A 12,921-nucleotide genomic window follows, 5' to 3' on the forward strand; every position below is an offset into this window, starting at 1 on the left:
GTCTGCTTTGCCATACTGTAGTTAAGGGAGAGGCAATTTTGAACACTAGATAGTAAATGGAACACCATCAGAATCAGATCTGTGCTATGCGTTCCACCATCTTAGAAACAGTGGTACTTAAACGCATCAATGGTGAGCTGGAGACCTTCGAGCCTTTTTAACCGGTCAAGCGGCATGGCGTTTGATAGGCGTTCCCTATCTGCACCTTGGTGTTGGTTGCATTAGTTCAGTCCTGTAGCGAGTCTAGTTTTGCTCAGGGGTAGAAGCGTTGAATCAATGAACCCCCATGCCTCGGTTCATTCTATATCTCTAAGAGTTTATAACTACGGGTCATTTCCCCTTTGTTGGGGTGAATCCTTAAATTGATGCTTCATGTGAAGATGTCTCAGGCGCCATGACACCTTAATGTTGCCTTGATGCCTAGGCCCTAGTGGCCTCAGGGTTAAGGCCTAAGGCCTTAGATCACGTGCCTGCCCAATCCGGGGTATTTACGATTTGGTCGCTGACTAATACCGGCCGCCAAAAAGCCAAACTAAATTTCTGATTGGTTACTTGGTATGGCATTGCGCATCATTTTTGCGACGCGGATCATTAAAAATGGTTGCAGTCCTACTACAGTCTATGAGGTCAATAGGGTTGGAGGTACGAGGGTTGTACTTGTGTAGCTTTTTCATTTAGGTAGATGTACTTTATTGTTTCAAGCATGGAAGGTGTAGAATCATTCCCAGATCACCGAGTCTTCATGCCTTGCATCATTGTTCAGGACATCGCGTGAGAATGACGGCAGTGGCAAGAAAACTTCCATCGGCATCTACCTCTACCTACCAGACTTACTCTCTGCCCGGGTCTGAGCAATTAAGCTATAGCATCATCATCCAGGTTTGACCAATGCGCTTCTATATAACTATCTGTAAGACCCATTGTTCATGATGTATCTAGAAGAACATCTTTCTTCACAAGCTTACTAGAGAAGTAAGTTCGATTGTTGCCTTCAATTGTGTTGGGCCGAGGTTTCATCGACCAGAGCAGCCAAATTCCCAACAAATGCATCACGGCTCCACTTTTGGAGATAGTAATGACACTTCGATAATTTTCACCCATTGACCCGATTAGACTCTCTTGGTTTGTAGAGACTCAATTGATACTTGCTTTTAGTTGATAGTTCACGTCTCTAAGGATTTATCTGTCCGCACCTACCTCTGCGCGATTTGATCGAGCCTTGGGGAGAAGGTGGAATTACTTCATTACCCTTTTCTGCTTTCGGAGGTACTTTTGCGACGTTGAACTTTTTTTTCATATTTTTGGTCTGGCTCTTTCCCACCCTTTCCTTATTTGCTTGGTCCTATCTTCCTCTCAATAAAAAAGGGCCACAACCTTGTTATCTCGAAAGTCCAGTCACCTCTCGTCAATTTTTGCTTCACCTGTGAAATCGCCCTCAGGAGGTATAGATCATGATCGACGTCAACGTCGACACCGAGGCGGGCCCTGCTGTCGTGCGCCTAGGTTTCCCGCCCGCCTCGCTTTTCAGATTCCCTCCTCGCGAGCTCCCTGAGCCTCTTCCTGCTCCTCTGATCTCTGAGCCGACATGGAACCAGCCGTTCAACATCCCTACTGAGTTGTACAAACAGCTCCTTGACGTTCGCGTGCCGATTACCATTGCCAGCGTCTACGCAGTCACCGTTATCATCATCAACCGCATCAACAAGAGTCGTGGGTACAAGCCCTGGGGCTTCAGCCACACGCGGCTCTTCAAGCTTTTCGTCATCCTTCACAATGTCTTCCTGGCCATCTATTCCGCATGGACATGCGTCGGCATGTTCCAGGCTTTCCGCAACTCGTGGCCTCACCGCGAGGACCCGCACGGCGTCGTAGGCGTGCTTGATTCTCTTTGCAAGATCAATGGCCCCCGTGGCTACGGCAATGCTGCCATCTACGACTCCGTCACCGATCAGTGGAAACTGCCGAACTCCGAATACAAGTTGGCTGCGGGTGGTGTCCCGGACCCGACGGACATCGGCCGTATGTGGAACCAAGGATTGGCCTACCTGGGCTGGATCTTCTATCTATCCAAGTTCTATGAGGTGTTGGACACTGCTATCATCCTGGCGAAGGGCAAGAAGAGCTCGACTTTACAGACCTACCACCATGCCGGCGCGATGATGTGCATGTGGGCGGGTATCCGCTACATGGCTCCCCCCATCCTTATCTTCACCCTGATCAACTCTGGTATCCATGCTCTGATGGTACGCAATCGCTTCAAATCGTCTGTATTAGTCGGATACATTGGCTGACCATCCTCTCCAGTACACTTACTACACTCTGACCGCACTTCATATTCGAGTTCCCGGTGTTATCAAGCGTTCTTTGACCACCATGCAGATCACACAGTTTGTCGTTGGAACCAGCTGGGCCGCTTCGTATCTCTTCGTCAGTTACACTCTTCCCGGCAAGCTTTCGACAGCAAGCGCTGCTGCGGCTTCTGCTACGTCCGTTATCGAGGCTGCGGCTGCGACTGCCTCGGCTGTAGGACTCGGCCCCTGGCTCAAGAAGCTGGGATTGCGTGCTGCTGGCGCAGAGGGTGCTGCTGAGAACGTTGGTTACTCGTATGCCGATGTCCCCAGCAGCTCGGCTGCTCAGCGCACACCCGTTGGCCCCATGATCACCTGCATTGATACAGACGGTCAGGCTTTCGCCATTTGGCTCAACGTTATGTACCTCCTGCCTCTGACATATCTGTTTGTGCGCTTCTTCGTCCGGTCATACCTGCACCGCAAGGAGCCGAGCCAGCCTCATCCCACTCACATGCATGCTGCCGAAAAAGCTGGTCTAGATGCTCTCAAGGGCGTCAGCCGTGAAATTCAGAAGTCTGTTGAGATGAACGGCGAGATCAGTACGGAAGACGAGGCAGTTCAGAAGGCCCATACTCAAAAGACCCACGGCAAGAAGGCGCAGTCGCAGACCACTGACAAGTCACCGATCCGGACGCGCTCTGGTGGCAACCAAAAGAAGCGTGGCACCAAGGAGGAGTCCGAAGAAGGTTTCTCGACTGTTCCTCCCAAGAAGGGTGCCAAACCTCAGACGAAGGAGGAATTGGAGAAGTTCCCGGACGTTCCTGACGTCCAGGACACCAATCCTTTTGAGGTATTGGACAAGACTGCTTAATCGTGCACTCTGATTATCAATGTTATATCCTAACAAAAAAGACACTCCCCTAACCTCCAACTTTTCTTGGGGTCTGTGATGCTAACGGACACGCCCTATCGAGAGCTGATTGGGGGTTCCTACATTCCCGTCGGCCAGTCGACAAGACATTAGATCCTGTCGATCCGTTCCTGCTGCTGCCTTTGTTGCTTTTATAAGTTTGTTCTGTACATATGTTCCTTTGAATTTTGACGGAGGCGTTGAGGGCTTGAGGCTATTTGGCTGAAAAGGACACGGTTAGTTCACTTTACGATAGATGTATTTAGCAATAAAATAAAAAATCTCTACAGACAGAACTCCCCCTTCTTTTATACACTCTCCTGGATGTATCTAAGGATGTTAAATCAACATCATTGTGACACTCTAAATAGTGTAAGTGTTAGGGTCTGGGCTTATCATGTGGTGTTTTGCCGTGGACGGAACAGGGATATTTAGATTAGACTTGGGATGTATAGCATCGAGACGACATTATGGAGCCATTGTTTAGAAAATCTATAAATGGCCAGAGGGGTGTCAGAATGACAGTTCCCCAATGGTTCATTTTTGTTGACCTGCCAGAACTACCATTTCCAGTCCGATGTATCTCCATTCCATCCCTCCTTGCGCCATGCATTTGAGTTTGGTATGGCGAGCCCGTAACGCGCTACCCAAACGACATCTTGCTAGAGTGTTACTGGACTTAAGAAAGGTCTGGAAAGATGTCTTCTTCGTAGGCGACGTTCGCATCTACAAGATGGTTGGAAGAGAGAGTAATTTGGTGTGTTGCTCACGATGGCATCAAACAGTATACTATGAGGTACTGACAGCAAGGGCCTTGATGCCTGAGAATGCCCTGGAAGCCGGAAATTCCCTTGCTAACAACCATGGATTCGATCATAACATATCCACTGGGTCATTGACCACTATCTACGCAAGATCCCTGGCGAAACAACCTTTAGAAGAATAAAAGAGAGCCATAGTGATAGGACAACCACGGCACGATGACACCATCAAGACCCGTCTATTGGTGGTGCGCCATTTTGATAGAGCCAGAGCGAGCTAAGCTCCTTGACCTTCATCTTCCTCCTGAACGAGCTATCTGACTGGAATAATAATAAGTTATTTGCGTTCATCTCATCATATGGAAAGTTAATCTCATTATGGTCACCCCGTCCTCAGTATCTGTCCTGTCTGCTGGCGTAGGCTGTGGTTCGCATGTCTAGCTGGGTGTTGCTCGTTCTGTTGATGTCATAGGGTGCTTAATCAAGACCTGTCAACTGTCTAGCAGGTATTGTATGTTTGGATGAAGTACTCGGAAAATAGAGATAACCATGGAACCTTAGCTTCTCCTACAGCCAGTGCTATGGTAGATTAACCATAGCATTGAAATCAGGAACTATGAGCTATTGTATCCATCATGCAGTAGCGTTGAACCTCTAAATCTACCTTACTTAATATAAGATCCTATTACTAGGCCTTAAATATAGCACCCAAGACCTGACCCAGTAGTCACAGGAGATAAAGATATGCTCTTTTTAGTTGAATTAGCAGTATTCAGTTCTATTATTTTAGTGCCTATAGGCTATAAACTCCAGGTCTCAGTCTGGAAAGTGTTGACCACTTTGGCCTTGAAGTTAGGCCACGGCTCCAGGTTTCCCATGTATTAGATCAGGTGTTGGGCATGATGGGTGGTATGTCTGGTGCTGACTTTGAGATCAGTTAGGGGTTCTTTAAGAGCACCTGCCGGGGTCATTGCCATTATGTTTGCCATGTTGATTAATTAAACTTGGATGTTTTCTGCGCAAAATGATGCTGGTCGTCTCCTGTCTGGTTGCTATGAATAGGGCATTTTGAAAAATTATAAAATATCCTGAACGTCTCGGCGCTATATCCCAAGTCTAATCAATCAATAATATTAAAACCCCTGTGCCTGGATACTAGCAGTCCGTCCACGGCAAAACTCCCCCGTCGAGACTGTTGAGTGGAGGAAAAATACAAGTCCAGCCATCTGCGCGGGTTCCCCACACTCCGGGCAAAATGATGTTGATCGTCTCCTGTCTTGTCTAGTTCCCCACATCGGCCATCCTGGTTATGATCTCGATACCAAGTTGTGCCTAGTTTAGTGATCCTTCCTCAAGAGCGGACTGCCCAAGCTGTGGGGTAACGTTTCTCTCCTATCTCCTTCGACAAGATACTAGCGCATTGGACCATACTGAGCATTTTCATTCTCCGGCGGGATGGCTTCTTGCTTCTCTTGGACGCTCTTTATGACGCCTCGGCTCGATTCCAGCTGGCAATTGGGTGGCTCTTTTCTAATTAATAATGTCTGTGGCTGGAGATTTGCGAATGGTGTATTGGTGTGGAAATGAGAGAGCCACAAATATTCCATGAGGCGGTTTAAAGTCTCTAATAGCCCGTGCTTGCCATCCCCGTTTGTCGACGTTGGAACTTTTTGCAGCACTTGTCCTTGGAACCAGTCCAGCAGCGTCGTGTTGCTGAGGTTCGGTCATGGCGCGCATTTACCAACTTCTCCTTCTTCTTCTTTCAAATCTGTGGTTCTCGACAGCTGCTCAGAACCAGTCGGAGACCGAATGGCCTCTTCACGATAATGGCTTGAGCAAGGTAGTCCAATGGGACCACTACAGCTTCCACGTCAACGGGCAGAGGATCTTCATCTTTTCTGGCGAATTCCATTACTGGCGTATTCCCGTTCCCGAGTTGTGGAGGGATATTCTCGAGAAGGTGAAAGCTACCGGTTTCACTGCGTTTGCGTTCTACTCTAGCTGGGCCTATCATGCGCCCAACAACCACACGGTCGATTTCTCGACTGGCGCTCGCGATATCACGCCCATCTTCGAGCTTGCAAAGGAGCTGGGCATGTATATGATTGTGCGCCCGGGACCCTACGTCAATGCTGAAGCTAGCGCGGGCGGTTTCCCTCTGTGGCTGACGACTGGCGAGTATGGCTCGCTACGGAATGATGACCCACGGTATACGGCCGCTTGGACGCCGTACTTTGCCAACATGTCGCAAATCACTAGCAAGTACCAGGTCACGGACGGCCATAACGCGCTCGTCTACCAGATTGAGAATGAGTATGGCCAGCAGTGGATCGGAGACTCGAAGGATCGCAACCCGAACAAGACTGCGGTTGCTTACATGGAGCTCTTGGAAGCATGTGCTCGTGAGAATGGTATCACTGTGCCATTGACAAGCAACGATCCCAACATGAACTCGAAATCCTGGGGATCGGACTGGTCCAATGCGGGAGGCAATGTCGACGTGGCTGGTTTGGATTCCTATCCGTCGGTGAGTTACCATCTAGTCATTCTTATGTGATTTGTTCTGACATTTAAAGTGCTGGACGTGCGACGTGAGCCAATGTACCTCCACCAATGGGGCGTATGTTCCCTACAAAGTGGTCGATTATTATGACTACTTCCAAGAAGTTCAGCCCACTCTTCCCTCATTCATGCCCGAGTTCCAGGGCGGTTCCTACAACCCCTGGGCCGGTCCTGAAGGTGGATGTCCTCAGGACACCGGGGCGGAGTTTGCTAACCTGTTCTACCGATGGAACATTGGCCAGCGAGTGACTGCCATGAGTTTGTATATGCTGTACGGAGGAACCAACTGGGGTGCAATTGCTGCTCCTGTGACGGCAACCAGCTACGACTACTCCGCTCCCATCTCCGAAGACCGCTCGATTGGATCCAAGTACTACGAGACCAAGCTACTGGCATTGTTCACCCGTACCGCAAAAGACCTCACAATGACAGAGGCGATCGGAAACGGGACGCAATACACCACGAACACAGCCGTCCGTGCATTCGAGCTGAGAAATCCGCAGACCAACGCCGGGTTCTACGTCACGTTCCACAATGACACCACCGTTGGTGGCAATCAAACGTTCAAACTCCATGTCAACACTTCTGTCGGTGCCTTGACTGTCCCCAAGAACGAGGGTGCCATCCAGCTGAATGGACATCAATCCAAGATCATCGTGACTGACTTCACATTCGGCTCACACACCCTTCTCTATTCAACTACCGAGGTCTTGACCTACGCCATTTTTGAAAACAGGCCTACCCTCGTGCTCTGGGTTCCCACGGGGGAATCTGGCGAGTTTGCAGTCAAGGGGGCCAAGTCAGGAAAGGTTCAAAGTGGCGATGGCTGCTCGGGAGTCAAATTCAAGCGTGAGGAGAACTATCTCGTCGTGAACTTTTCTCAGGCCAATGGATTGAGCGTCTTGCTGCTCGATAATGGTGTGCGCGTGGTTCTGCTCGACAAGGCCGCCGCCTACCGCTTCTGGGCTCCTGCATTGACAGATGATCCTATCGTGCAGGAGTCTGAAACCGGTGAGTTCATTTCATGCCTAGTAAACCACCATACCCATACTAACGGTTACAGTCCTCGTCCAAGGTCCGTACCTTGTTCGCTCCGCCAGTGTGTCCAAGTCCACATTGGCGCTCCGAGGAGACTCGGTTGAGAAAACGACACTGGAAATCTTTGCGCCTCACAGCGTGGAGAAGATTACCTGGAACGGGAAACAAGTCGAGACCTCTCGAACTTCATACGGCAGTCTCAAAGCAACTCTCGCTGCACCGCCAACCATCAAGCTACCCGCTCTCACCTCCTGGAGATCCAACGACAGCTTGCCGGAGCGGCTTCCATCATACGACGATTCCGGCGCAGCCTGGATTGGTAAGTCGGATTCCAATCGATCAGACCTAGCAAATCTAACGCATTCCGCAGAGGCAAACCACATGACGACATCTAACCCCAGTCCACCTGCCACCCTTCCAGTGCTATACGCAGACGAATACGGTATGTCAACCTCTCTCCCCCTGTACCATCACTGGTCTAACCCCCCTACAGGCTTCCACAACGGTGTCCGCCTCTGGCGCGGGTACTTCAACAGCTCTGCTTCAGGAGTCTACCTCAACATCCAAGGAGGAAGCGCCTTGTACGTTGCCCTCCCCATCCCCACTCAACCCTTCCATCAAAACTAACAAATCCTCTCCTCCGCAGCGGCTGGTCCGCCTGGCTGAACGGCCACTTCCTCGACTCCTACCTCGGCAGCGCAACGACCTCCCAAGCAAACAAAACCCTCTCCTTCCCAGCCTCGTACCTCAAGCCCACCAAAAACGTCCTCCTGATCGTCCACGACGACACAGGCCACGACGAAACATCCGGCGCCCTCAACCCACGCGGCATCCTCGAGGCGCGCCTCCTGTCCAACAGCTCCTCGTCCCCCGCCCCGAAATTCACCCACTGGCGCCTCGCCGGCACCGCAGGCGGGGAATCGAACCTCGATCCCATCCGCGGCGTCTTCAACGAGGACGGCCTCTTCGCAGAACGCGTGGGCTGGCACCTCCCCGACTTCGACGATAGCGCCTGGACAGCAGAGAACTCGACCTCGACCACCTCCTCGGCGTTGAGCTTCACGGGCGCAACCGTCCGCTTCTTCCGCACCGTCGTCCCCCTCAATATCCCTGCGGGTCTGGACGTCTCCATCTCCTTCGTGCTCTCGACGCCGTCGACTGCGCCTAAGGGGTACCGCGCGCAGCTATTCGTCAATGGGTACCAGTATGGTCGGTACAATCCCTACATCGGGAACCAGGTGGTGTTCCCTGTTCCGCCGGGTATTCTCGACTACCAGGGCGATAACACGATCGGTTTGGCGGTCTGGGCGCAGACGGAAGCGGGGGCTAGTATCCAGGTGGACTGGAAGGTGAATTACGTGGCGGATAGCTCGCTCAGTGTCTCTGGATTTGGGAAAGGGCTGAGGCCGGGTTGGACCGAGGAGCGGTTGAAGTTTGCCTAGATTGCTGAGTATTGAAGAGTAAATCACGATTAGAGCAGCCGATTGTTTGATGCTATGCAAATTGAGGCTGTTGGCCGTTGAATCATATAATTGAAATATATTGTATCCTGGGTCGTGCCATGCCCAACCAAGTCATGTGTGATCACGAAAAATGCAGTATTTAATCATAAAAAAGGTAAGTCGTAACTTGAAAGTATATACACCGTGTCTAAACCAAGAATCGGAAACCTCTGGCACTGGCCTGTCCAGGAACACCGCCATCATTGAGGGCATCACCCCGGTCAAGTTTCTTGTTCAGCCGAACAAGAATGATTCGGAGCAGAGTGGCAGAGAGAATGGCAATAAACGCAGTAACGCAGTTGACACTCATGGCGGTGACTATAAAGTGGTCAGAATGGAATGATCATCAAAAATGCGAAAAGGGCATTGGGACGTACTGAAGCGCGGCGCATCATGGTCCGGGTACATGTAACTGGCGTAGATACTGCTGGCATTGCTGACCATGTTGATGGCAGCCAGTGCGGCGGCACGCTTTGATGCAGGACGAGGAAGGGTGCTCGAGATCCAGCCCAGGGCCACGACGTAACCGGCGTACAGAGAGGGAACCATTAGCATCATCGAGAGGTAGCGGGGAGCCACACTTGTGGTGGTTGCGGCGATGATGAATGCAACTACCGAGAGGTACAGAGGCGCTGTGATATGGAAATATTTCTCGCCGGTACGGTCCGAGTGCCAGGCGTTGAAGAAGGCGCTGATGACCGCCAGGCAGTAAGGTGGAGCGGTAAGGAGGAGGGTCTCGATCCGGCCGTAGTTGAGCGTTTGCACAACAGTAGGGAAGAAGTTAGTCACGGAGGCGGAGGAAACGATACACAAGATGTGTAGCATCTACATGATACGTCGCAGTCAGTCAGTGCCGTTGCGAGTTAAGGGAAATAATAGCAACTTACAAGAATCCACGTCTTCAAGTCGGTAAAGGCGAGTTTCGCGCCATGAAGGAGCGATTGTTGTTCGGAATCAACCCAGTCGTCTTCGCCGATATCTTCCTCGAGACGCCATGTAGCGAGCTGCTTTTCCTCTTCTGAAAGCCATGAAGTGGTACGGGGGAAGTTGGGCAGGATCCACATGGCAATGAACGCGACCACTATAGTAATAGCTCCCTCAATGATGAAGAGCCACCGCCTGGAAAAGTCAGCAAGACTGCACGACTACGGTCGGTCCGTTCAAAAGAAAAAGAAACCCATACCAGGCTCGAAGACCCTTCACATGGTCCATACCGTTGGTGATACCAGCAGCGATGAGACCAGAGAAAGCGCCGGAGATCAGAGAACCAGAGTAGAGGGCGGCAGTGCGGAAACCCAGCTCCTTACGAGTGTACCAGGCACTCAGAAAGTAAAGGCAACCAGGCTAGAACAACGGTCAGCAGGTTGATCACGGTCAGGGTACCATTGTTGTCAGAGACGTACGAAATAAGCAGCCTCAACGAAACCAAGGAAGAAGCGAGTAACAACCAGTCCAGCAAAGTTCTGAGCAGCCGCTGTGGCCGTTGAAATGATACCCCAAAGAATCATCGCACAGGGGAGGTAGATAGCTGGCTTTCCGAACTTGTTCAACATCAAGTTGGATGGAACTACTACGGTCAGTTTATGGTACATGTTCAGTATATTGACGACACTTACTCTGCATCAGCAAATAACCAACAAACAGAATACTGACAGCAGTCTGGTATTGGTTGCTGTTTTTCTTCATTCCCAGATCATCTTCAAGACCAGCAAGCCGAGCAGCTGCCTGGAAGGCGTCAGCCTTTTTCGCGCGAGTAAACCCAGAAAAGTGACTTACAATGTTGTTCCGATCCAGATAGTTGAGAATGTACATGATAACGAGCATAGGAAGAAGACGAATATCAATCTTGCGAACGAGAGCCCTTTCGGCCTTCCGGCGCTCCTCGGGACTCAGGCCAGCGACATACGCAGGAGCCTCTTTCCTCGGGTTGGGTCTGTCGGCGTTGGCCACGACGACTTCTACATTGTCGACGTAGCTCTTATCGATCCCGTCCTCGGGATCGATGGAGTTTCTGGGAGACATTTTCCGGCTCAAATATGGGTAAGGAAGCAGAACTGAAGGAAGACGAGGGTATCACAACAGGGAAGAGAAGAAAAGACAATATTTCAGAAGAGGGGGAAGAGCAGCGGTGATAACAGCAGGGAAAAGGGAATCAAAAATCAGGATCCCTGCTCCCTTTTGTGGGAGAACCTGGGGCACTACGCGTGGAGCAAACAAGTTTCCCGATTTTCAACTCCCAATCCCGGGATGACCAGCCATACGGAGTCTGGGTAAATGGGGTCCCCGGAAGGCCAACACGGTTGAGTCGGGGATTCTACCAATGGGGAAGTCAGAGGCGTGGAGAAGCAGAGGCTGCAGAGCTGGGGAGAAACCGAATAGTAGTAGTTGTGGATTGCAAATCAAAACCGAGGAACAGAGCCGTGGGATGAAGAGAAACGCCGGTACTTAGCATTTAGCTCAACCGGACGAGACTGCAGTAGCTGGTCAACACCATAGAATTTACCTTCCTGCGGGGAAGAGGAATGGAGATATGTGGAGTTACAGGGGCTGGAGATGAAGTATTGGACCATTTGAACATACTTGGAGACAGTTAGCGTCGTGCAATCAGAGCATGACTGGATAATTGAGATTCTTTCTCGTCAAAATGATTCCACTCCGCGTGGGGGTTGCCGCGTGGGAGACTCGTGGGGGTCATCGGCTTAGCGGGCAAGAGGACCGAGAAAACGTCTCATCTGCGTGAGGAACGAGGCAGAAAAGGGGGAAGAATAGAGGGATAATTTCATCATTCCAGTATGTAGAATAGCTTATATTTACTGGAACGCAGATGATGAATTGATGGGATGAAGGCAAAGCAAAGGTAAGTGAGGGTGTGGTGGGATGGAGCATTAGGTAAGCGTAAATCGGCTGATCCGACCAAATCCAACACCGCACGGGCCGAAAGACAGGGATCATTTCCCCCTGGGCCACACAGTTCATTCTCTTCGTTGACAGGTGACACCACACAGAATCCATCCGGGAAACGCATCAACTGTTCTCACCTTCTAGCGGTTTAATAACACTCCGTCGCTCGTCGTTCTAGCTTTAAAAAGGATGATTCCGGTTAGTTTTCGGGAGCTCGGGATTCAGCCAAGCCTTCTCTGTTCCATCCCGTAGCCAAGGAACCTGCCCAGACAAGTAAACTATCACTGCTCTGATACGACGCAGAGCTCGTTTGCCGTTCCTTTGAAGGCACCCATTACTTGGAAAGAGATTGTCACTTCCGTGCGCCTCTGCTCAAACTCTTCATTCAAACGCCCGACAAGGAAAATCTTAGTGTTTTTATACATCGCGGGACATCTGCGGACACCTGCTGTTACTTTACAGTATAGACACTGAGAGAACAAATTGAGCATGGAAAGTCCATGCAACTGGAATTCAAGCTGTTGCTACGGCTAGAGATTGAACCACGATCTATTGGGCTCGTATGCTCGAGGCAAAGCAACCTCCGTGCCAACTGCTAGGTCCCAATGCTTCGTGATCAGGTCGCCGAATGGGCTATAACGGAGCACTTTTACCCTTGTTGTCCATCAAATGAACACTAACCAGAAGGCTTGATCCTCGTGGTACTGAATCATCTGCGGCGGTTCCAGTAAGAGCTGCCAACGACTAACATTTTCTCTCTCAGAGAAGACGAGCATAAGATGGGCAGTGCCAATGTACGTGCTTTCCCCTGGGACCTCATACCATGAACCTAAAGCTAATATTCTTTCTGGAGATAGGCTGAACAGCAATGAACGCCTGTCACAAGTCTCGAGCCATAAGGCAACGTCAGCTCAAACCAATAATATGATGCGGAGACACTTGCCTTCGGGATGCCG

At 50.6% G+C, this 12,921-nt stretch overlaps 3 protein-coding genes across 3 annotated transcripts; 2 read left to right on the forward strand and 1 right to left on the reverse strand.

Annotated features, from left to right (window-relative positions):
• Positions 1-1,451: 1,451 nt before the first annotated feature.
• Positions 1,452-3,162, forward strand: Asppvi_002189 (elongation of very long chain fatty acids protein; the record flags this gene model as incomplete). Its single annotated transcript, XM_043298182.1, has 2 exons — positions 1,452-2,243; positions 2,305-3,162. 2 exons carry the CDS (start codon positions 1,452-1,454, stop codon positions 3,160-3,162), a joined length of 1,650 nt encoding a protein of 549 aa, XP_043154117.1.
• Positions 3,163-5,688: 2,526 nt separating this feature from the next.
• On the forward strand, positions 5,689-9,004 carry Asppvi_002190 (glycoside hydrolase family 35 protein; the record flags this gene model as incomplete). Its single annotated transcript, XM_043298183.1, has 6 exons — positions 5,689-6,489; positions 6,539-7,535; positions 7,588-7,881; positions 7,933-8,004; positions 8,056-8,143; positions 8,209-9,004. The coding sequence occupies 6 exons, from the start codon at positions 5,689-5,691 to the stop codon at positions 9,002-9,004; spliced, it is 3,048 nt and encodes a 1,015-aa protein (XP_043154118.1).
• A 208-nt stretch (positions 9,005-9,212) lies between these two features.
• Positions 9,213-11,086, reverse strand: Asppvi_002191 (putative MFS transporter; the record flags this gene model as incomplete). The annotated part of the gene is made up of 7 exons (XM_043298184.1): positions 9,213-9,382; positions 9,442-9,889; positions 9,952-10,183; positions 10,248-10,408; positions 10,468-10,631; positions 10,681-10,789; positions 10,841-11,086. The coding sequence occupies 7 exons, from the start codon at positions 11,084-11,086 to the stop codon at positions 9,213-9,215; spliced, it is 1,530 nt and encodes a 509-aa protein (XP_043154119.1).
• Between the last annotated feature and the right edge of the window lie 1,835 nt (positions 11,087-12,921).

The sequence above is a fragment of the Aspergillus pseudoviridinutans genome, assembly GCF_018340605.1.
Source record: "Aspergillus pseudoviridinutans IFM 55266 DNA, scaffold_2, whole genome shotgun sequence".
In the NCBI taxonomy this organism is placed as follows: Eukaryota; Fungi; Ascomycota; class Eurotiomycetes; order Eurotiales; family Aspergillaceae; genus Aspergillus; species Aspergillus pseudoviridinutans.